The following is a 26,054-nucleotide window of genomic DNA, read 5'->3' as shown; positions in this document are numbered from 1 at the left end:
CCAAACAAAATCATGTCATAAAAAATAGGAAGCTGCTTCTGTCTAGAAGCTTCTAATTTTATTAGCAAAATCACAGTGTTTTCAGAAAAACTGCACCATTTTTAATATCAAATTGATTGGGATAACCTTTTCACTCTTGCCTCATTAGCAGTTATCGACACCTTTCCTGACATTGTGAAACAGTGGAGAACCAAGTGTTATATAAAGACTTTAAAAAAAGGCAAGCTGATTTTCCAAAAGTCAAGAAGTACTGTGCTTATACACTTTGCCTCTTAAAAGTTCTCCATGGCTATTCTCAAGTGTTTTCCATAGATGTATACAGTTGTGAGTTATTACAGACACTGAAGTAATAGGTACACTCTAAGAAAAGCCACCTGATATTTACTGTTATTCAAATAATTACTTTTGGGAGAGTCTAAAGCTTTTTGAAATATTTTAATTAACACACCCACTCATCCATCCCTTATTATTTGCTAGTCATACAGAGCACTGTTCTTCCAAAATACAAAACACTTCTGCCATAAAAGCAGCTAAGCACGGGAGAGTTTATATTTAGTGTTTTTCTTTCACAACATAAGTAAGTGTATAGCAACATGTGTCTCAGAAAGGTCATACCTACCAAAATCTATGTCCAGCAGTGCTGCATTTGCACCTTCTACTAAGATCTTCTTTGGTGGTCCATGTAAAGCCTCATACATGAAATAAACACCATCCCTTACCATTGGTTTTACTTTTTCCATGTAGCCCTGAATAATACAAAAGACTATTGTATAGTATAATTTCATTATGATAAAGACAGCTAGAGTAGAATTGCTATTGTTCCCTCATAACAATGCTCATATTCCTTCTGAAAAGGAAAAGCAAACAAAGAAATCTAAATATGACATCATATGTGAACAAGGGAAGGAAGAACATGAGACTCAGATTTACACAACGGACATGTATGCCCTTCATAGGAGGAAAAAAAGAAAAAAGGGGTGGAAAGGGGAGCAGAGAAATAAAATCCAAACTTCTGGAATACTTAAGAAATATTCAAGCATGACTATAATCACTATACTTTACTGTGTTTGGTATTTCATTTCCAAGTGTTCAGAACTCTCCCCAAAAACCAGGGAATTTCACTTCTGGCCGTCTGAAGCCAACAAATTCGTAAGTAAAAGAAAAAAGTTACATATTGGAATTAAGGGTCAAATGCTTGAATGCCACTGAGTAGCTGGATGCAATGCAGTAATTTTCAGATTATCACTTGGTACACAGTCTTTTTCCCCATTAGAACACGTGGAAGTTCTCATTCCAACAATTTACTTCACATGAAATATAACACTTTGTCTTTCAGAACTGAATGAGGTGTATTAGCATAACACAAGTAATTTTCCTCAAGCTACAAATACATGTTGTGTTTCCACCCTAACAATGAGTTTTAGATATTCTGTAATCCTAACGTGTATTAAGTAAACTATAAAGCATTATGAAGTACTCAACTAACAGGTTTCTAGGTCTACATATTGATAAAAATACTGCGACTCAACATGTGCAACAGGCATTATTTAAGTAAGAAAAACAGAAGTGCTAAGAACTCCCATATATTCTACTCTAGAGCTGTAGAAATGAGTTTAGTGCCAACTAAGGGTACAAGAAGGATGATTTCTTCGGCCTGATTTTCTGAAAAAATTAAACGCATAATAACTCCCTGTTCCACACATACCTCAATGTTTTAAATAATGTGTCACATTTGGTTGAAGTTTTCTAAAGGTAAAAAAAAAAAATCTCATGTAGTTAAGTTTCTATAAAAATTATTAACAAAAAGGCTGAGTGTAAGTGAAAAAACTTCACAGTTTTTTCAAATAAGAACTTGGATGAGTGCAAAAAGAAGTTAACAGTAGTGAGAAATCTCTCCACTGTCCCAATTGCAGGGAAAACACCAAATCAGAAACTGTAATTAACCACAAGACTAATTTGCTGATAATCATGTTTCATTAGTTTTGCTGCTATCAACTTACATTTTTTATGTTGCTAGACATAGGTTGTTTTTCTTTTCTTAAGGCTTGTTACTTATAATAACAATTTACTTCAGTTCTTAAGTTTCTGACACAAGGAATTAATATTCTGCTTTACAATGAAACATACTTTCCCAACTACAATCCTGGGTTTTTTAATCCCAGACAGTATGTTTGAGCCAGGGGAATTAAGTAAAAAATCGTTCTCCGTATGTAAGCCTTTTTCCTAAAATTTACAATATTTCTCTTGAAACCAAGTGTTGAAATGTTGCATAAAGTGGGGTTAAAAGTGTCCTTAAGGATAGCAGACTCTTCAAAATGGATACATAACGATTTTCCATGATATGTATTCTATTTTAACTCCTCACACAGCCGCAAGCATCAGTCACCAAGGGATTTACGTATCAGTAGCTGCACACAGTGATCACATAACTCAAGAGACAGAAGCAGGCTTACCTTGAGCTTTTCCAATTCCCCTTCAATATCTATCTTTAAGGTAGGATATATTGCTTTGTACTGATTGGCTAACACTTTGAACCTGGAAGGCAAAAATGCTGCATTTAAGTTTTTGTTTGTTTGTTTTCTGCCTTAACCCCCCACAACCTTAGGTTTTACTGGTTACATATCTGCAATAATTTGGTAATTTAACAATTTTAAATAATAAATTATGCCAATAATTGACTATATTATTTAATAAAATTATAAAGTTATTTTTATATTTTAAAATAATTTTAATTTAAAAATAAAATTAGGAGGAACCAGATGTAATTGCTTACACAGGGTACTACCCAGAAACTGAAAACTAGGCTTACAACTGTGTATTAAAATACAGAAGTTACCTCTCAGAAAATTCATCAAAATCAGAAACAAGATCACACATCCTGAGTCCACTTCGAGCTGCCTTTGAAGAATATACTGGACCAATTCCTTTTTTGGTAGTTCCCAAACTTGCAAAAGATAATAACAGGAGTTATTCTTGATATAAAACTAAGGTTTTTCCTGAAAGGCAATACATCCTTAGCATTAAATAAAATACTGTTAATTGTGAGCATTTAACCTTGTTTTAAGCAATTAAAACAAGATACTTCCATCCAGTATGCGATCTAGTTTCAGAATATCACTGTTTATACATGCAAATATGTTAATCTTACACATGCTTCTGATTTTAAACCAATATCTTTTCATACTTCAGTGAATTCTTAAATATTTATTTGTACAAGATTCCCAACTTTTATACTTAAAGAACCAAATGCAAAGAAAACATCCTTCAGTACTAAGAACTGAAACTAATTAAACACCTTCTAAAACATTGTCCTGAAGACCTAAAGAAGTTCTCCATAAAGCAGCAGCAAAACTAGTACGGATTTCAAGTCTGTATATAAGAAATATTTCACTTAATTCTAAATACATGAGTTGGAGCCAAGAAAACAGAAAGCACTGCCAAGTATCCATGAGTGGCAATGAAACTCTAAATGCTGTATATGTTAAGGGTTTAGGAATGGATTTTCCACTGTAGTTGATTTTGAAAACCTGAATTCCTTCTCCTCCTTACCTGCCCACTCTGCCTGAAAACCCTTTTTCAGGTTAAGTCAGTGATATCATAATATATAACTTGCTTGCACTGACTTTACTGTGAGAGAAGTACAACTAGTTCAGAAAGTGTATTCTGCCAGAGTCTTGCTAGACAGCTATCAAAATGGAGCCAACCTGCACTTGTCACAGGCAGATTATCAAATATCTTCCCCATCACTCTCAATAGATTAAGGAACTTAATAAGAAGTGCAATGGCTGCAGCACTTTCAGAAATCTGCTGTATATTGCTAAGCTTGGTTTTACACTGAGTTTTAACTATTTTGGTTTGTTTTTTCTGACCAGACACACAGCCTTATTTTCTTCCATTATAAATTCTGCATACACAGAGTGGCCCATATTTCTTCCAACTGCCTTGAAGGTACCATGCCTCAGTTCAAGAGGGTCTCCATTTCAAGTAGGAGGCACAGGTCACATCTAGATTTTATGTTAAAAAGTATCAATTGATATGTGAGTGAACAGAAATACAGCTCATTATTCATTTTAGTTAGGTCCTTAGTAGTTTGTATTACATTCAACACAATAATTTTGTAAAAAATACCCGTAATTCTTCCAACTAGACTCAAAACCAAGTATTCTCAGGGAGTGATGTTTACCTCCAGTCCAAAAAACCAGACATTCTAATCAACTTTGCATCACACAGTATCATTTAACCAGACCAGGATATTGTGGATTAAATAACTAACTCTAGCCTCTACCCCGACTCATACCCCCCACAGAGAATCTTTTTAAGGAGGAGTAGTTTCCATTTATTTTGTTTCATTAAGACATATCAATTAATAAAAAAGTTAAGCTGTCAGAAGACTGTATTTACAGAAGTCATAAGAATTGTATGAGCAGAAGATACTGTATTATATTACCTTTTCTATAACCTTTCTGCAAGGAAAACTACATGAGCCTTACTTGTGAATGGTTTTGAGTTACATCTGAACAGGTAAAAGCATTCAGTTAAAATAAAAAAATAAACTTACCTCTTACAATGTTCAAAGTGTTAGACACAAAAGAATTTAAACACCAGATATGCTATGTAGTCAAATCCACATTAAGACATAACAGCAGGCTATTTCAATTCCTCACCCCCAACAAACAGGAGACAATCTTTTGATAATCCATGATAGCCTGTTCTTAGCCAGCCTGCAGTACTACTCTCTCCACTACAGTCACATAGACAGCCTTAAAATTTAGGAGGAAATAGAGAGTAGTTTTAACAAGTTTGAAAACTGTATGATTGTTGCAGAAGAGCTTCACAGAAAGAAGAAATACAGAATTTTTAAGAGTGACTTGAGTTTTTTAGCTTTGAATGCAGCTTTTTTTCCCTGGGTTTCTTTAAAGAAAAACCTAATTGGGCTTTCCCTGACAATCAATAACACTAACCAACAAAGTAGTGCCTTCTCTCAAGTAGCTCATTGACTGACAATATTTTTAATTGCAAAAATTGTCATACAGCAGTTTTGGCTTTCACTCCATCAATATTCAAGAATAGCTGATACAGACATACTGACTCATTAAAAAAAGTATATTCTTCCATATACATATATATGTGTGTGTGTGTGTTCTTCCTGTTTGCTTTTTAATTCCTAAAATAACAGGTAAGGAGACAGCTGGCACAGCAAAGTCAAGTGTGAAAATGACCCAGTGTAAAAATAACTGACAATTATCACTCAATAGCAGCCTGTGTGAAGTAAGATACACTCAAACCAGACACTCTCTTAAAGGTTATCGTTGTAGAAAATAACTTTTACAGGTAAGGATGTTGGAACTACTTTTCATTCACACAATATCTCTTTTTGCAAGTTTGTCTAAGTTCACGGGTATCTGAGAAGTTTAGAGTGCTACCATTACTTTCCAGCTGTAGACAGGTCACTGTTGATTCTGCCAGCTTTTTCCCCAACACCAAGAACTTGTGAGCTACTTAGAAAGCACAAGTTAAAAACATAGCAGATAGTTTCTGAAAGCTTCGAAAGCTTCAGAGAGTCAGCAGCAGCCTGTAGTAGACAGTGTGAACATTTACTTGCACTTCTAACAATAAAGCATTGTGAGATACTAAATTAGTTATACGAGAGACCTTTCAGTTATTTGGAGATGACAGAAGTGTCCTTGAATCTTCATAACAAGAAATATATTTTTACAGAAACTAATACCTCCAGTAAAAAAAACATTTGGAAGCAGGAACTCTTTTTATAAAGCAAATTAAGAATTAGGAAATTTTTCATAAGACAGAATATCAAGATAAAACTCTTTAATTAAGAATATAACCTTTCACTAGCCCCTGGAAGACAAAAGTGTAAGAAATGATCCCTACATTTTCCACACTGAAGAGTTATATGGATAATTAATATTTTTTTAACTCAAACAATAATGGATATTCAATGCATTCAACGAATATTCAAAGTCATCCCACATTTGACAAAATAAAACTACCTACTTCTTTCCTGCTTGTTCCTGCCTCTGTTGTTCTTGGATGCCATCAGCAGCTTGGTGGAAATCAAACACTAAGAAAATAAGTAAGTTGAAAATTTGTGTGAAACAAATTACTATATCATTATTGATTTCTTCAAATCAACTCCAGTCTATTTTTTTATCAATGTGGAAAAATAATATACACAATGAAGAGAGGCAAATAAAATGAGAAGAGTTTTTTTCTCCTCTTTTACAAGTTACATTTTTTCACATGGAAGAGTTCTAAGGTTTTTCAGATACTTTCTTTAAAGTGTTTATTTTGTAGAATACTTGCAGACTGAGTAGACACATCCCACAGAATAACTAAGCCATTTCTGCTTTGTAGTAGCCCAAAAAATTATATGGATTAAAAAAAACATGCAGTAGAAGAAAATCCTGGAAACAGATTGCAGTAAAAAAAGGTCATACTGCTGAAATTTAGGTGGGAACTTAAAGTGAACATTCTCACTTATTCTAAAGACTTCTTAAACCATTTTATTTTTATGTTTTAGACAACATCAATTAAAACACATCTGGAAATAACAAAAGCTCCCACCAACATCTGTTATGATAACAGAGGTCATCTTCATAAGGCCCGATTTTTTTTAATGCATTACATTGTTATTAATTACAAAGATTATGAAAAGTATCTCTTGCATCAAGTCTTTGTCTACCATAAAAGCCAAAAAAACCCCAATCAAAATCCCAAATCTTACAAAGACTCATGTCAAATACAAATATCTGTGCACAGTAGACAGACGAACAGAAGACAGCTTAGTTGTCTTAAGTGCTATCCCTCCTGAAAGTTAAAAACTAATGTACACATTACACAGGAAAGACTGAAAACTTACAAGAAACAGATTCATTTAATAAGTACTCTAGTCTCTCTGCAAGTGTGGTTTTCCTGTTTGCCTTATTAATTTGCTTTTGTGTTTATTTCCACACATTCCCGTATTGTGAAGGATTATGATGTTATGCCCAGTAGCTTGAACCTATCTTTGGTTGATCCTTTGTTATAAACTAATTATTCACAGATCAACAACAGCCCTTTTAGAGAAGACTTTTTTATCATGACAACAGATCTTCAGATTGCCATCAGAACTTTCCAAACAGAGGCATTCTGAAAGTTCATTTCTGTTAAGATGCTGAATGATTATGAGTGACAGTCAGTTACTAATCCTTTTTACTCACAATTTGTTTAGTGATAAAAACTTCCCAGTATTGCCATTGTAATATAATCACCACAGAAAAAAGTTTTTCTAATAATCAAGCAGTTCCAAGTAATTCACCTACAGTGATTCTACTATCAGAAAAGATATTGGTAACTTAGATACAGTTACTAACTATTCCAAACTTATTAGTTACTGCAAAGTAAAAACATTTACTGTGAAATAACATGTTCACTCACTAAGCTACTCCAGCGTTGTTTAAGAAAACAACACAAAAAAAACCCCAAAGAAAGCAAAACCAAAAGCAAAACCTTTTTTCGGTGTTATAAGCTTTTATCTCATACAGTCCTCAACAGTTTGCATCTTCAGAAAACGACTACCAGAGCAGCAATAATGTTATAATATCCAAAGAACTAATTTAAAGGATAAACCCACATAATAAAGATGTGTTAGGAGTGGTACAGGAAGAGTCTCTGAAGCTCTGCATTAGTGGACTGGACTCTAAACACTCTTTTACTCCAGGCTCTGAACTGCAGTGCTGTCTGGAGCATAGCCTGGAATCAGTGCTCGGTTGATGAGCTCCCTGTGAGGAAGGCAGTCATTCTCTCCATCCCTACAGAGTCCTTACCATAAAATCTCTTTTCAGAAGCATGTGGCAATTTCCTTGGTAGGGAGACCACTAGTTTGAAACCTGGTCATGTGGTTTCCCAATAAAAAAAAGTTGCTGTAAGCAACACTGTATTTGCACCAAAAGGGTAAATGAATCCTTCAGTCAATTCACTTCTGAATGCTTTTTGACTGCTCTATGCTTCTAATCTTTGACTTACAAAGTGAACCTGCTTTCCTGACTAGGTGATGCTTATGGGATAGGATTAAAGAGTCACTAGAATATATAACTGGGAGGGTCCTGAGTGAGGAACAGTTTTTTCTAGGACCTTCAATAAACCAAAGCAGCCCACAGAGACTTAATCCAAAGAAAAGTGCAGAACTGTGTAAAGAGATGTTTAAAAATGGTCACACTTTTACTGCCACAGAAAGTTCAGAGAAACCAGAGATAATTAAAAAAAAAAAAAAAATCAACAGAAAACCAAACCCCAAACAGAAACTTACCAATATGAGCCCTGTCAGAAATTATTAGTCTTTTCTCCCAGCCTTCTAGCCCTTAAAAGACAAAATTAAATAGTTCAAATTATGTTTCGTATAGCGTTTTTGTCTTCTGATGTAAAAAGTGTAAATGCTTTTCATGTTTAGTCTTCAGTCAATCTATTTAAAGACTGAGCAATCACATTGCAGAGTGAAAAAAAAAAAGTAATTTCAGTAATTAAAACTTGGCATCAACCTATAAAGCTGAGAAAATCAGGCTTATTCTGAAGAAGAATTCAAGCTATTCTACTAATTCCTCAATTCTAGCAAACAATTAGTAGCTTTTTTGATTTTGAATAATCTAGACCACTGCTTTACCTCACTTATAGTAGACTGCTGCCAAGCATAGCAATAGACATAACACAAAGTATCCAAAAACTGAGTTCTGAATCAAGAAGTGATTACCACAGCACTTGTTTACATTAACAAGGTCAAAGTGTACACCAATATTGTAAGAGATAAAACAACTATGAACAGATTAACACACTTAAAGAAGTTGTTTCACTTCTTAAATTCACTTTTTTAAGCAAAGAAAAATGTCTGAAGATAATTTGTATTTAGAATATATTCTGAAACTCTACAGAGACTTCTTTTTTCTGTCTTCCCATGAGGGCCATGAAACTTCTAGCAAGACTCTTGTCAGTATGCAGCAGTTAAAGGGAGTTATGGAAAAATACATTGTATATAACCTCAACAGAGGCATCCTCCGTCTAAATTTTTTAAAGAATGCCCCACAAACTATTTTAAAGGTAGTATCTTAAAATTTTCTCACCTTTTCCTTTCTTTAAGTTTTTTTCAGCTTCTTCAAAGAGTCCTGGCAAATGAATTACAACGCCATTTCCTGAAGAAAACCATTACATTGCATTAATTTAATGCATTGTTGAGGATGGGAAAAAATATTTCAAACAGCTCAAAGACACTTCATGTTTTGTGTGCAGAGTGTTTTACTTAAGTTTTTAAACTTTCAAGATAACACAATTTTTTTTCTTAGGAATTTGTCTAGAAGACAGATTTACTCCTTTCTACAGGCATTGAATTTTTTTAATAAACTCAACTAAACTTTCAATTTAAAGGAGAATAGTAACAAAATCGTGGGACAGATAGTCTGAAATGCAACTTCCTCTTCTTCTTATCTAAAATTAACTTCCTGCTTTATACTTCACTGTAATAACTCTATTGTTTTTTAAAAGCTTAGCACATTTCTATGATCATCATAAACACTAGCATCCCCTCTGCAACAGACACGAGATATTCTGTATATAGATTTGGAGTTGGTAACAGACTAGCAAAAATAACAGAGGAAAAAGATCTGTCGAAAGCAAGCTCACCTTCCTATAGCCATCACATTGCTCAGAAAAAGACTACTGGGTCATACAATTAACTGGCATCACTGAGTGCCTAAGGAGGAACATTCCCATATGGCAAAACTGAACCATCCTAAGATCATGGCAAGCTCAGTAGATCGAAAGTATAACATCTAGGTAAAAAAGGGACCTGCCCTTCAAAACTATTTGCATATCACCTAATTTCACAAAGATAAAAGCATTCTAAGCATCAAAATACAAAGTATTTTAAGACTTCTTCACTATAACCTTCATGGTGCAGTCCTAATCAATGGGAATACTTTATTATAATACTCCCAATTATTTTGCCCTTGCCATTTTTTTGAACCCATAAGCTCTTTCACTGGAATCCTAAGTTGTTTTTTTTTCCCCAAAAAGAGACTTTAAACACATCCTTTTTTACTGTTTCCAAGCAATAATCTCCTTAAGAAACATAACACAGTAACACATCAAAAAAGAACAGAAGTACTATCTGCATCAGCCCTCAAAACTAGAAACAGTTAACATCCCAAACTCCCCTTCATCAGCAGGAATCTATTTCCATGCCCATTGACTCAGTTTCTATAGAAGTACTAGGAAGGGCAAGTTGATCCAAAACTATCCCATTAGCAAGTCACAATATAACAGCTGAAAAGAGGCAATTAACCACCAAATCCCATCAAGTACAGAGTTAGGGATGACTGAGAGTATACAGTCACTACACCTGGACTGTTTATGAATTGAGTAACTTGTGACAGAGACTCTGGAGCTGCTGTTTAGCAAACTGTCAGTACTGTCAATGACCCCTTGCTCTTGGCACACGTACCAAGCTGAGAGGCAAGACTACAATCTCAAAGCAATGAGGTGGAAGAAGGGACAGGAAGAGCATGGCAATAGAGCCCTGATTTGGACAAGTACACTGTGTAAGGGACAGGAGTTCTGGATATCAAAAAAGCAAGATGAAAGTGTTGTGAGGTCATAACCTTTAGTGACCCAGAGATCCACCTTCTTAGTGAAACAGCACTCAAGCACATATACAGTTATAATGCTGTGTACACATTTTATATTTATATTCATTTTTAGAAGGAAATTGTATGGGCCATGTAGCATTATTAAGGTTGGTCATACAAGTAATCCAAAGGAAAAAAAAAACACACATGTAGGATTGGAAACAAGATTCCAAGACAAGGAGGGGGGTAAGTAGTTTTGTAGGGACAACAGACTGAACAGTCTAAATCCCCTTTCATGAAGAAAACAGATCATAGATCCTGACATCACCTAGTACTGCCACTGCCCTAAAGTTCTAATGTACTCTCCTGAGAGGACTTCTTGGTAAGAACTCTACAGTGGGGAAGTCTTTTGGAGTCAACATTCATTTCACAGTTCAATGGGAAAAAGAGGAAAGATCTATGTTTCAAAAAGTACCAGTAGGTCCTTAGCAGGCCTAAAGATTTAAACAGAGAGGAGGTAATGGGAGAATAAAATAAATAATTGGTAGAGAAAATAAGAGGGAATGGGAGAATGAAGATATCCTGGGCAGCTAGCTGTTTGTATCAATAGATAAGAACAAAGACAAACTAAGACAATACAGGAAGCTTCTGTAATCCAAACTTCACAAATGAGTTGGGCAGCATTAGGATGATAGCAGAACAGTTCAAGCCTATGAAAAACTGAAGAAAAAAAATCCTTAACCTCTATGTCCTCAAATACATTATTTTAATGTCAGAAGACTGTAACTACAGTACTCTATCTTTTAGAGATGTCCACTTACCAATGAATGCAGTGACTCTTGGATTGATGATCCCACTTGGCAGAAGGTGAAAGTCATACTCCACAGCATCCACAACAACAGTATGCCCTGCATTATTGCCTCCCTGAGTGGGAGGGAGAGAGGAGAGAAAAAAAAGGGTTAATAGTTTTTGACACTAAAGGCAAATGAACATAGCATAAAGATGGAATAAACTTGTTCCAGCCCTAATTCTACATTTTCATTTCTGTTACTGATAAAAGATCTTTCAGAGATTTCCTTTTCCCAGGAAGTCACTCAAACTTTTCCTGTCAAACCGGACAATTTCAACATCAGTATTATCTGCCATATAGACTTTGCACGGTGTTTTGGTTCATCAAAGGTACAAAAGCTTGGAATAAGATTAAAATGTTTCTAAAAATTATTGGACAGAAGTATGAATATTCTAGAACATGCAGCCATTTCTGAAAGCCATCATCAGTTTCATTAGCTTTCTGTTACAGTTACGGAAAGTGTTGAAAGTGGAACTGCAACCTTAGCAAAGTGAAAAAAACAAATCCCCAACTAAACTCTATAAAACCATCCAGTTATTGGGAAAGGTAAGTGTAGTTGTTTGGCAACATCCAGGCTTGTTGTTCTGAATTTTGGCTTCAGTCTTTTGAGTGCTTTTGTATGAACAGTAACCAGCAAAGTTAACTGGTTCATTCTATACCTACTGTGTGATGAGAGAGGTTCTGTAACAGCACAAGTAATTTTTACCTTAAGTGTTTTGTTTATGTAGAGAATCTAGAAGCAACTATGACTTTGTGGTTTTGTAAGTTACCAGAAACCATTTACATCAAACTAACACTTAACATTTCTAGCTCTTTTCATTACCACAGAGAAAGTATTAAGAGATTTGTTGAAGTGTGAAATATGTCTAAAATACCAAAAGAAGCTTGTGACCAAGTCTTAAAGAGGGTCAAGAAAGGCTTATGAAACTAAAAAGATTACAAAACAGTTACCAAATATCCCCAGATCTTGTTTATTGTACTTTTGAAAATAAGCTTATACTCTCTTGTGACCCTGTCATTTGTGCAAGTTAAGGTTACATACAAAATGGTTCTGTCTGTCATAACCACAGGAACATCCTTTACAGGCACCTTGCACCAGAAATAAACAAACTGCTTCAAAGAGAAACCTGAAAGGAAAGACTTTTAAACTAAGCTGCCTTTCAGCACAAGACAAAGTGAAGAAAAGCATTATATGATAAGAAGACAAATTATATGAAGTATTAATCCATGGAGCTATAAATCTGAAATATTCCAGAATATTGTCTCACATAAGATCTTTTCTAAGCAATGAACTCAACAGCTACTCACTACTTCTACAATGTTTACAAAGCACGAATCCAATACATAAAGCCGTATCTGACAATACAAATAGAGAATAGTTGTAGATAACAAACATTTGTGCCAGTACATAAACACACATGTCATAGGTTTTTTCCATGTAGTGAACATTACCTGGAAGCAGCTATAAAGATTTTTGGATGCAGATTTTCACTGCAAGTGATCTGACTCAAGCAGAGAATGACAAAATTTTTGATTCACAACATGTGAAACATATTGAATGCAAACAAAAACCAGGCCTTTCAAGTTTATTCTTTTAAGAAAATAATAAATGTTCCGGAATAATCCTTCTCCTCTTGCTTCTATTTTTTCTACTCAGTGGTAGCTCTAAGAGAGATTATTTCACCATCTACCACTCTACAAATATATCTTTCATTTTAAAGGATGTTAGCTAGCTACATTAGCAGGTAGATCATTTACAACTATTTCTGAAATGCAGTACTGATACTCCTCAGCTACTACAAGTTACTCCAAAACTAGATATTATTCTGAGAACTATAAGTCATATAGCAGTTTTTCTAAATAACAAGAGACACTGGTTTTCTACTCGGTGTTTGAGAATCTAAGCAAAACCTTTCCTGGCGAAGAACAGTTATGCACTAAAGTAGCATTTATAGTTAAGTACATCTGCTGAACATGGTAGTTACCTTCTTCCACATCAGATTCCTTCAAATTATTCCTTTCTGTTAGATCCACTGTTATTATCAGTCTAGTTAATATCAGTTTGACATGAACACCGAAGTACTTTAGATGAAAATTCAATAGATAGGTCTAAGTACAACACTGAACTACTGAGGGACTAGTAATTTACAAATGGGGAGACAAGTCCAAAGTCTCCCACTGCAGCATAAATAAACTGGACTAACCCATAAGCAATACTAAGATTAGTAAATTAATTTGAAATTCTCTACAAGCTGGATGGGTTAATGTTTTGCTTCTCAATCTAAAAAAAAAAAAAAATGGCTCTCTAGTGTCATGAATGTCAAATAAAGAAAAGTGGTCATTGTAGAGATTAGATCATGATCAACAATAAATTCTTAGTATCAAAGCTTGCCAAGCTACTGGTGCCATTCAGACGTGGTAACTTAAAGTTCAGCAGTCACATGTGCTTGAATAAGGTGTACAGCATGCAGCCTCTGACTGCTAATCACAAGAACACAGCTCCTGATTTTTGGTGCTGTCAAGATTTCTTCTTTGCACTGCAGAGTGATGCAAACGTGTGTTGGTTCCATGCTCACTGAAAAATACCCCACTGTTAACAGAATAAAAATGGCATTTTACCTTTTAAACCTTGAGCTACTCACACAACAGCATTCATGATTCATCTAGAAGGTAGTTGTATTTACTTCTGCATGTTTACTGTGAGCATTCTACTTTAAGAGATTTTGCTAGAGACTAATGTAGAAAATGTGTGATGAATCACCTTCTGAACACACTCTTAGGCCATACTAATACCTTAAGGTTTCCAAAAGCTTATTTTCAGAGTAGACTCAAATTTGAATCTCAGAATTTAGTTGTTTATAATATTATGATGCCAACAACAGAAAAAGATTCAATCCCAAAAGTGCTATTGATAGCAGCTGTCTGGTAGAATATTAAGTCAGTCCACACCCTGCTTTGGATGTCACTCTGTCAAAATGTGCCATTTTGAAAAATATTTTTAATTTTAAATGCTACTTTAGGAGACCATTAAAATAACAGCATATCGTGAACTCAGTTTTCAAAATTCTTCTGCTGATTTACAAGTAAGCTCTACCCTAACCACAGAAGTGCAAGCATATGGATTGTAATATATTAAAATAATGGTTCACACTGCACACTTTACAGTACACTTGCAGTGAAATGTACACATGTTGTGTGCTCAGACATTGCTCAACACGGGTTTGGTAAACAATTCTAATAACAGAAATCTGAACTCAGAGTTCTACTGGTGGTCAGGTGAAGGGGAGGGTTGCTGTTAGGTTATGAGGTTTGATTTCATTTTGGGTTGTTTTTTCACTCCTCCAGAAACTGATGTTAATGCAGGCAACTATTGCCTCTGAGGATAACTCCAGCTGTAAACTGATGAAGTTGCTCCTGGCTTCTTTGCTTTCCATCTGGATTCCTCACTTCTTCTCCCTCAAACTAAACCAAATGGGACCAGTTAGGTCATTCAAACTAACTTTGATTCAACTGTTTAAACATTATTAATGGAGAACTAACTGTGGAATTTATTTTCACTATTAGTTAAACAAAGTTCATGCTCAAATGATCTTCAATACCTTGCATAAAGCTTTTGCCAGAGGAAAATTAAGACATACAAGTCGTTTCTTGAGGCTGGCAACACTCTTCAGTTAACTAAATAAAATTATCAGTTTACCACATCTCAGTAACCTTATAGGTACCAAAGCAACAGAAGTTCTCTCCCATAAATGGGAGAGAAAAAAACAAAACACCTGTGTGCAAACACAAACAGAGAGGAAAAGTGTGCAGCAAGACCAAAAGATGCTGTTGCTCAGTCTGGAATATACTACATACATGTAGCAGTGGCTCCTTCTGCCTTTTGCCCTGCACAACAAGACTTCCTTCAGCTGAGCCAACACCTGTGCCATGGCCAAGATACTCACTCATGAGGGCAAGGCAACTCTGGATTCAGCTTCAAATAGATGGATTGCACAAAAGGATAGAGGGGAAATGATGACTTCTTATCTCTGAGAGGTATAAGAAGGCCCCAGTAGCACTCTGAACAAAGAGCTTCTTTACTAGGATGCTTTCTTCCCATTCTGCAGAATGGAAGCAGAATTCAGAATGCAGGCTGTGAAGGACATCAGGCAGCCTAGACTTTGCCAGAGGAACAGAAATAATATTGTGCAGGTATAGAAAAACCGGAAAAATTAATTAAGAAGTAAAGGTAATCAATACAATGAAATAGTATGATATAGTCAGCAATGTCTAACAGACTCAAGACTTTGCTTGCATGGTACTGCAATGCAATATTTTATTCCAAAATTATGCAAAAGAAACTTTCTGAAGGACAGCAAAGACACAAATACCTAATAAAAAACACAAGCAGAGAAGCCTTTGTGAGGAAAAAAAAACCCAACAAAAAAACCCACAAAAAACCTAACAAAACAGTTCAGGACAGGCCATATAGGTAGGACCAGAAGAGAGCTTTCAAGATCAAAACACAGACACACTGAACCTGCTTCATAAATTTTTGTGTTCTCTCCCTCTGCTTCCATGGTTTCCATGCTCAGATACAGCTGTTATAAGAGCGGTCTAACCCCACTGACCTAACACATGAAGGAAAAAAAAAAACTACCAAAACAAAGCAACCACATGCACACAAAAGACCCACTCGTGTCTTTATGTGCTTCCCAAAAACATGTTTGTGAAAATTTTCCTTTTTCACTGCTGCATCTCACAGGATGTTACAATACCAGATACAGCATTGTAAACTCTCAGATCACCTGACAGAAAAGGAGAATCAAGATTTTGGACCTAAGTAAGACTGTCTCAAGTCTCTTAAGAACCTTTTTCTTCTCCACAAAACCTCCTGCCTCTGTCAGTTTAAACACTTATTAGGAAAAACATGTATAACTAAAAAAAAATAAATTCATAATACTCTAAACATTAATCACTGAAATTCTGATTTCCAACCAACCAACAACTGTGCATATTATTTTCCTAAATACAGAATTACCAAAGAGAAGATAAATCGTTGTGTTCATTTCTAATCATAACCCTGTGCACATCATTCAAGTTCAGTTACACACAGCAGAATCCCTACACACTGCAAGCTTCTCATTTCAATACGCACAATCTAGAACATCCCAACATTTTGTTATTTTAAATCTTTTCATTCTGGAATTCATGCCAGAAGGTATTTGCTAGTTACCTAAACATTTTCTTACCACAGCATCATCCCAGAACATACCAAGGACATAAAATCAAAGAAACACAGGAGAAAAGGAGATGCTTATTACCCCAGAGGCTTTATCACCTAATATTCAAATTGTGTGAAGTGACAGTATATTGTTGGAAAGTATTAGAAAAAATATTAGAAAAAAAATCAGTTTTTAATATTACACCAGTGACTAGGAACTTAATGAAGTAAATGTGCATAATGCTTAACTTTTGCTTATTTAACAATGAAATATCTCTCTAGATTAGGTTATTACTAGGCTATTTAGGTAAGAATATAAACAGACTTCTCCCTTTAAGTTCTAATACAGCTCACTCAGAAGAGAGTGACTTTTAAAAAAAAAAAAAAAGCCAAACCATTTCTCTTTAGGTTTTCCTTACATTAGAAAATAGCCTCCAGACTTGAGCTCATTTCATCACAGAAAAAATTAGTATGTAGGAAAAGAACAAAGAACAGAACACAAAACCGATTCTCCATCTAGCAACAAAGCAGCAACCCAAAACAAGGACCACTAAGAACTCCTATCTAGACGCTAACACAGCCACTACTTGTGAAGTCCCAAGCACACTTTGCTTCAATACAGCACCATTTATTTGTGCATCTCTATCAAGGTACAGAACTGTAGTTTAAGCACACTTTGAGGTTTTCAAAACTGGATTTTCTGCTTCAGCAACCTTCTTAGCACTAAAAAGTTAAAAGCATTGTTTGTGTGACCCTTCTCCTTTTATTCTGTTATTTTTTTCCTTGTATTTTTCAGCATAGTATTTGGAACAGTTCTCTTTCCTTTCCCAAAGGATTTTTTGGTGACCAAAGAATCTGCACTTTCAGCAGCCCACAGATGTACCAAATTACAATGTTAAATTGTGTCTCTGAATTTCTACAACTGTTCAACTGCCAGGAGTATGAACCTTTTAATAGAAAGTAATATAAATACAAGCTGTCCTTCCTTAACTTTTGACTTTACCTTGGAGTCAATACCTAGGACCACTGCTGTTGCTCAAGACTTTGAAACACACCAAAGATAGGGTAGTTGGTCTCATCGTTGGACCCAGTCTCCAGTTTTTCAAGATTCCCAATTGCAGCCTACACTGCTGCCAGCAATGCTGAAGGAAGAACTGCCACCAGGTGACACTGAACACTTGTGCTGGTAACACGGAAAACACGATCTTGCTCAAAGTGAAAGGAAAACCAAACACCTATTTTTTTCCCCACAACATTATCAGTTCAAACAATTCATGGAATTAGGAAGTTGGGCATCTTAGAAATAGCTGCTCTAATCATAGTCTTCATGCAAAAAGAAACAAACCAAAACAGAATAGGAAAAAACACCTCAGCCATGAAAGCTTCCTAGTACTATTTAAAGAGTTGCTGGTTTGGTTGGGGGGGGGGGTTGTTTGTTTTTTAAAGCTTCTGCACATATCCAGCTGAGAAGGGTGCCAGTTGGATTGGAAAGAAAATATTTCTTTCCATTTATCTGAGGACACAGCATGAAAGTCACCATGAATAACAAGTATGAAACTATGCCATGTGTCCCAACATGACATGAACACGTTGGAGCAAGTCCGGAGTAGGGCCATGAAGATGATCGGTTTTGTGGACACAGCTTGAGAGAGCAGTGCTTGTTCAGCGTGGAGAAGAGAATGCTTTGGGGTGACCTTACTGAAGCCTCCCACTACCTGCAGAAGACCTACAAGAGAGCAGGAGAGGGACTTCTGACAAGACCACATAGCAATAGGACAAGAGGGAATGGCTTTACACTGAAAGGGGGTAGGTTTAGATTAGATATTAGGAAGAAACTCCTTACTGTGAGGGTGGTGAGGCACTGGAACAGGTTGCCCAGAGAACTGGTGGATGCCCCACCCCTGGAAGTGTCTTAAGACCAGGCTGGGGCTCTGAGCAACCTAGTCTAGTGGAAGTTGTCCCTGACAACGGCAGGGGAATTGGAACTAGATAGTCTTTAAGGTCCCTTCCAACTCAAACCATTCTATGTTTCTATGATTTCAGTATATGGGTTTAGTTTAGGGACTTCTTAGTTTGATGCTCTGATGGATGAACAACTAAAAATCCTATTAAGAGACAGTAGCTTTTTTTCTTCTTACATAATCCTGACACTATTGAATTATAGTATTATTTTAGAGTCTTTCAAGTAGAGTATTGAAAGTAAGATCAGGTGCATGAGCTTTACCCAGTCTATAGTATTTTAAGCAAAACCTGTTGTAGGATAGCCAAATACATAAGCTTTTTTAAAAGGCATTATTCCAGCTTTACTGGTACAGTATGCTTAAATGGCTTTCTCGAAAAAGCATATGATCCCTAACCAGTAGCTGGTAATCTTGAAATATCTAAGCTATTCAACATGTAGAAAAGCTAAGTATACAGGACATATGACAGAAAGGTGCACACTAAGAGACAAATCATCACACTAGTACTGTTAGAGTGACAGCAATCCTTGTAACAAAACCCCATATTTACCTGATTTTCTAGAAGCCTAATTCCATAAAACATTCCCTATGAAACACTACTTTTGAAATGTTTTACAGTGGTAAGTTGCTCAGAGATACTATTTTTTTAAGGAAAAAAAAAAAAAAGGTTTTTTCCTTCAGCTTGCTAACGAATATTAAGTAGCCTAAAAATCCTTCTCAGTTTAAGCACCACACCCAAGAATCTCCACATTCAATTTAGATAGGCTGATCAGTACTACACACAAGATACTATTCTAAAACATACCTATCCCGGCAAATGTGAACAGAATCAGTGACACATGCACAGAGGGGTTATTAGATAGCAAAGGCAGCTGCAAGTATTGCTCATCTGGGGGCTGTTTGATAAACATTCTTTGGAAACACCCTTTTTGCAATAGTTTTGAGTGCCTGAAAATACTAATTTGGAAGGGGAAAAAGTCAGCTAGCTATCTGCTGGCTGACATTGGACTAGACACAAGCTTGAAATATCAATAAATCAAACAATCCCACTAGCCAAAAACCACTATCAAAGTGCTGGAAGGCAACACTTGCCACAAACACCATGCTTGTGCACCTGACACAAATCCATGGTCCAGATGATACTACTGGTAAACTTACAGAAGACTAATCAATAATATCAAAGAGGACACATTTAAAACACACTGATTGAACAGTGTTTCTAATAGGACATCTATGGTAATTTTAAGGTCAATCATGTCAGCACTTCCCCCATCTATGCAAAATTACTTACTGCCTCTTGCCTTCTATAGCTTTTAACTATCATAACAGTCACCTAAAGTGTTTTGGATAAAGAACAGAATAGAGCTAGCAACAATATTCATGCAAATACCTGACTACAGTTTTATGATTTTTTTTTTTCCTTAGAGCTCTGAACAGTGAAACAATATTTAAAAGTGTAACTCTTAGAAAGGTATATTTTGGACCCAGACTGGTAAACTCTAATCCTTAAAGTTGTTCATACACTCAAGTCTTCTCCCTTTGAACCTTCCCACAGCACAAGAGCTCTTTAGTTTGTTATATTCCGTCCATGCACAACAGCTTTCAAATCACATATAAAGCATGGAGAAGGAGCATTGATAATAATATTTAACAGCAATTTTTCTTCTGGAATTGCATTGCTGTACTAGTGAGAAGCCCCTAGGGAACATTCATGTATTGAGCTGATTCACTAGATAGTAAGAAGTAATCTTTTTTTTCTGGAGTTATGGCAGAGTTTTGATAAGTTAATGAAGTAATTTGGCAAAACAGTAATGACTTATGCTGGTCTTCAGAAAGTTGTATTGATGGCTACTTCATCAGCCTTTTTGCAACATGACCTCTAATGACAGGATTAAAGAGAGATGCTCTTTTTAAACAAAAAGATTATTTTCTTGCTGAATTTAAATAGCACAATAAAGTTTATCAGCTAAGACTTCAAGTTTACAGTGTGTAACCAGCACTACCAAAACTGAGCTAACGGAACTGGGTGTTACAAACTCTGATTTATTCTATATACCTGCTAACTTAGAAGCTTATCTAAAGCTAAGTGAAGCCAACAATTGAGGAAACATGGAATCTCCAAAGACTCTGAAAATGATACAAAGCCCTGCTCAAGTGCTTACACAGGGACATCCTGAACCAGAACCTTTTTCCTCTGGTAAGTTTGATCAAAGAAGTTCCTTGCTCCTAGGTTTGCAGCCCATCTCACTGGTTTGCCTGAAAAGTATATAAAGGACTTGACCAATCAAGGGATAAGGATCTGCAGTTCTTCCATTTTCCTGGCACATGGGACTCTTCCAGAAAAAATGTGCATATTTAATATACCCATTTTTCACTTAATTTCAAATTCATTCTAACTTAAAACTTTGGGTTTTTTCCTTTCTCTTTTAGAAGAAAAATGCCAACAGTCTAATAGGAAACATGAATGTACCAACTCAGATTTTCAGCAAAACCAAAAAGGAAAGCAGAGTTGCTTGTTCTTAAAATGAAAGCAAAAATACAACTCCTCATTATAAGAAAGAAAAAAAAGACATCCCTTGCTTTTTAAAACCTTTGTGTAGAGCACAAAGAGCAAGAATAAATGTGTGCCACGTGTGCTAGCCCAGGAAGCGTACACTTCAGTGTGACGCACATGCATATACGTAAGTAGAACGTGTAAGTAAGAAATCACTGCACGTGAAACTAAGATGGAGGAACAACAGTGCATCTTTCTCCATTTTAGATCTATGTAAGTTGACTTATGTTTTTTATTTTCAGAGCATGTCTCCATTAGTCAAGGGCAGACTGGACGTTAGTATAACAACTAGAATGGTTAAATTAATTTTAGACACATCAAGACAGCAGTTCAAACCCCGCTGCCTCACCTACAGCCAGCAGTACTCCTGTAACCACTAAGACTGGTTTGCATTACTGCAACTTTACCTGGCAGTGGACGTGCACAGGGAAAAAAACATCTGAGGAAAGCAGACTGGAATTACAATTAACAGCATATTGTGAATGGCTTTCTATACTGGTACTAAATACGAAAGTATTTAAAGCAGCTCTGAAATACTGACATGTGCATGTAAGAGAACCATCTACCCAAAAAGTCTATGATGACAATCACTGCCTTTTCTTATGACATGATCATGCCAAGTTGTCTATCTCAAAAATACGATGCCTCAGGGAAGAGCAAAGAAGTCTTTCAAGTTATTTCCTCTAGAATAAAAATTAGTTGTCTACTTTAAAGAGATGTTATCTCATGCAACGTTTAGGAAGAAGCCATACACTCCTTTCAACTCTCCCCATCAGATGTGTGTGTGCATAATTTTTTCTACAGTTTACTTTTATTGCTACCACATTCCAGCATTCATTTTTAGCTCAGGGCAACCACTGTTGTTTCTGAGCTAGCTGTCCAAGTGACTGCCAAGTTGGACAAGAAGCAAGTCGATGCTGCTTTGGCATCATACGGTTGTAAACATTTTCTTTTAACTCTTAGATGAAAAGTCAAAAATACTTAGAGAAAGCTGGATACTACCATTACTTACAAGAAACACACAAAAGGCTGCTTCTTGTCACAATCAGATTCTGTGAATGCTGAGCACATCTTTAAAAAGCTCATCAGTCTAGGGAAGAGACACATCTGAACCCATGTGACACACCCCAACTAGGCATAGCTTTGCAATTTCTAGGCTATTTGCTCTCATTTCAATACATAGTGTCAAAAACCTATTTTGAACTTGACTGCAAACAATCCCCCTTTCAAAAATGCATAATTAAAAAGAACTAAAAAAATCAAGGTTTTGATAACCAATTCATTCTCTCACATCCCAGATCTTGTGATTAATTTCTTTCTCCCTCCTCCAACCCCAATTAATTAACAGCTAACGAACTCTGCTCTGAATAAAATATTCCTGAGTTTCAGTACGAAAAACATCCAGCAGCTAGCCATTTTCTCGTTTAACAGATCCATTCATGTTTGCAAGACCTAAACCTAGTTCAAGGAGCCATTATATCACAGACTTTATGAAGGTGTCTGAAGCTTTGGCTAGACGTCAGAAATTTTTCAGCATGTAGTACAGGTATTGCTGAATCAGAACAAGATCAAGGGTATAGTCTGAGGCAGCATATGACAGAATAAACACATTATTTTACACATTCACCTGTGGTCTAACAAATAAAACATTAACTTTACTGAAGTCTATTAATCTCAAGAAACTCCATCCATTTTTCTGTAGTGACAGAATTAGCTCTGATGAACTGCTATTGAAAGACAATATTCAGAAAGACTCCTTAGAGCTAGTTTTGACTTCGTTTTATCTCACTTGCAAAACTTTATATTGTTGTAATGCCTGCATATGTTAGGTAGGCAACGGGAGTCATTATTCAAGTCCAGAATAAAGACCAATTTATCCCAAAGAGATAGAAGAGATCAAGTGAGGCAGGCAGATCAGGAACAAGAAAAATGTTCAAAGCACAGATATGTCCAGCGCTACATTGCTTCAGTGCACAAAACCCCACCAGTGTTTGCTACAGTCATAAGAATATTCAAGAAAGGACAACAAAACCAAAAAGTGACTTTGGGAATACTTACAGAGAACACCTTCCAAATGTGTGAGGTAGTACAGTAGAAATAGAAAAAGCATTTGAAATCTTAATTAATAAGCTGCTACAGAGTACTGCATCTTAACCAACCAAACACACACATTAAGCTTCTGTACTTACAGTAAGATTGAAAGAGCAATAAGAAATCAATAGATCAAGGTGTAATTTGCTCTTCAGTGCTCTTAAGGCTGCCTTTGTTTATGGCAAACTTTATGAACTGTAAAATCAGATTTCAACTGTTATTCTCTTTAAAATAATGCAGACTTTGTGTGATTGTTTACAATAACAAGAGATCACCTGTCAGTGATGCTCTAAAGCAGATTTGTAAAGCATATGACTCACTGATGGAGTAGGCCAAAGAACTCATTTTAGTGACCTCTCTTTCCTCACCAGAGCACATCACTGGCACACTGCCAACCACTACAAGGTCCAAAAGTGCACCCAGCACTGAAAAAAAGAAAGCTCTAGCTAACATCACTTACTGAATGCCTGAGCAGCTAAGAAAAAGCACTAATAGCTATAGCTATTGATTCTGCTATTCCTAATTCTGCATGGCTTGCATAGGCTTTAGACTAAAACATTTTTTAAAATGAGAATATTTAGAAAAACAGTGGGTTTGGTGAATGGAAGATAAAAGAATTCCAGTTCAAAATAAAAAGTGGCCATATACAGATTAGTAATATGGAGGTATCAGGCAGCATTGGTGTGGGGACTTCAGTCAGCAGTTGTCAGCTGGTCATTGGTAACTGCTTAACCCCAAGGATCTGCACACTGAAGACTTCTCTAGATCGTGCACTGCAGTTGCCACATATCAAATGATCAGCAGTGGCACTGCTAAACACACTGTTGTTGGGGCAGGAGGAAGAGGAAAAGGGAGTACAAAGACTTCACACACTGCAATTCCCACGCATTAGCAGTACAGGAGTAGGAATTGTGTGACCATACAGCAGGCAGACCACACTGAAACTAGATGAGAAGATTTGGTAAGAAGCTGCAAATCTGTTCAGAAGTAGCAACAAGATGCACAACAGAACTGAAGAAGCAGAACAATGGGATTCTTTAGCACAGGGAACATGGCATAGAAATGATGTCTGGAGGCTTAGAAATCTTACCTCTGTGAATTACATTCTCTGAATAAATCAGCTCCCTCCAACAGTTAGAATAGGAAGTGAGCAAAAATTTGCCGGTGAAATGAGTGAATAAGAACAGATTCACGCAGTGCAGACATTACATATTTTGCTGTATGGCACACACTGGTAGATTGGGTGGAGGGGTGGTGTTAATGCAAGAGACACATAGCGTATTTTGGTACTGTATTTGATAAAATTATTATCTAAAATAATTTGCCTGCATTAATTTGCCACTTCCATCATTCCCACAAATGAATAAAACTTGGTAATTAATTTCCCAATTTGGTTGCATTCTGCAACAGTAGGAAGTCCCTTAAACAGAACAAGAAGTTTTTTCCTTTAACTCTCCATTACCTGGGGAATTGACAAAAATACAATGCATACTTTTCAAAACTGCCATGTTTGATGATAGCAAGGCTAGCTGCTTACTGAGAGGAAACAATGTCAACCAAAACACATAAACCCACAATTTCTCTGGCAACTATCTGTGAATCTCAAACCAGTTCTCGTTCTATTTTATTGTCTAGACTACAATTTATGTGATAGCAGGTAAATAGACTTTGTTCTTTAAGCCACTGAAAACAAGATGTAAGTTTAAGGGCAAACGTTTCACCAATGCATTTGTTTTATCAACAGCATCATTTTACCAGATACCTCCTAGAGGTAAATCAAGACCAGTTCAACTTTTACAGTAGAAGAACAAGTACGTGTTATGTGGACATGTTTGTTTAAACTGCATCTGAACCCTTGGTGCTAGCAACATTTTCACAAAACTATCATAGGTGCCAGTTTTAGCAACAACATGTGGCCCCTTGGATGTATTTTAATTTTAGCTTAGCCTCTTCAAACAACTGGATTTGAAAACATAACGCTAATTCTGATAAATACAAAGCTGTCTCCTGAAAGGAAAATACCATTCTCTTGCTCTGAGCACAAGACTCCTTTCCACAAACTCTAAATCAAAGATAAAATACTTGGGAGGGTAGTGTTTAAAAGAAGTAAGTAGTCATATTGCAACTTATTTCCCAACACACTCATTCAGCTAATTGTGCCTAAGTAAGTACCTGGTTCCAAATGTCACAGCTGGCCAATCAAACAAGTCACTGGAATCATCAGCACACCTGCTACATAGGAGACAAGAAGGCACGGCCATAGATTTGAGAGTACAACTTCTTGGAATGCCTTTACAGGCATTGTAAAATTAAGCAATAAGTTGCTTCTCATTTCTGGGGCAGGACATTTTTTATGCTAGGGTTGACAAGGGTCAACCCTAGAGTGTTTCACTGCAAGTATAACCCAAGTTTCTAAGACATCTTAGACCTGCTACAACAACTTCCCTAGTCCTCCAACAGATGTACTAATAAATTTTCCACAAGAACACGCTGGAAATATTTGATGTCATCCACAGGCATTCTAGCAACTCTGGTGTGATGAACAGAAAGGACCATCGTGGAATACGTAAGAGTATAGTGTTGAAATAAGGATCAGAAGCTCCAGTTACGGAAAGCTGATATTAGCAGGGGCCAGACCAAGTGTGTTGTGACTTTTCTTTCCGGACTTGTACCACTACAAAAAGCACAAGGGTCACACTCTAATTTACCAGCAGTAACAAAAGCATCACAAATATGCTCACATACATAACAAGATTATGTAATAATATTAAATTATTTAATAATT

At 36.1% G+C, this 26,054-nt stretch overlaps 1 protein-coding gene across 1 annotated transcript in view; it reads right to left on the bottom strand.

The window, feature by feature from the left end:
- Window positions 1-26,054, bottom strand: part of ADSS2 (adenylosuccinate synthase 2) — a 39,129-nt gene that overhangs the window by 10,543 nt on the left and 2,532 nt on the right. The window contains 8 exon segments of the mRNA XM_029965123.1: window positions 620-746; window positions 2,454-2,535; window positions 2,837-2,944; window positions 6,013-6,079; window positions 8,306-8,356; window positions 9,111-9,179; window positions 11,432-11,538; window positions 25,488-25,498. Coding sequence (XP_029820983.1) covers window positions 620-746; window positions 2,454-2,535; window positions 2,837-2,944; window positions 6,013-6,079; window positions 8,306-8,356; window positions 9,111-9,179; window positions 11,432-11,538; window positions 25,488-25,498 — 622 coding nt within the window.

This window comes from Manacus vitellinus, unplaced genomic scaffold (genome assembly GCF_001715985.3).
Source record: "Manacus vitellinus isolate BGI_N305 unplaced genomic scaffold, ASM171598v3 scaffold_8_pilon, whole genome shotgun sequence".
Taxonomy (NCBI): domain Eukaryota; kingdom Metazoa; phylum Chordata; class Aves; order Passeriformes; family Pipridae; genus Manacus; species Manacus vitellinus.
Note: the sequence above shows the minus strand (reverse complement) of the source record. Positions and strands in the feature narration are given on the sequence as shown.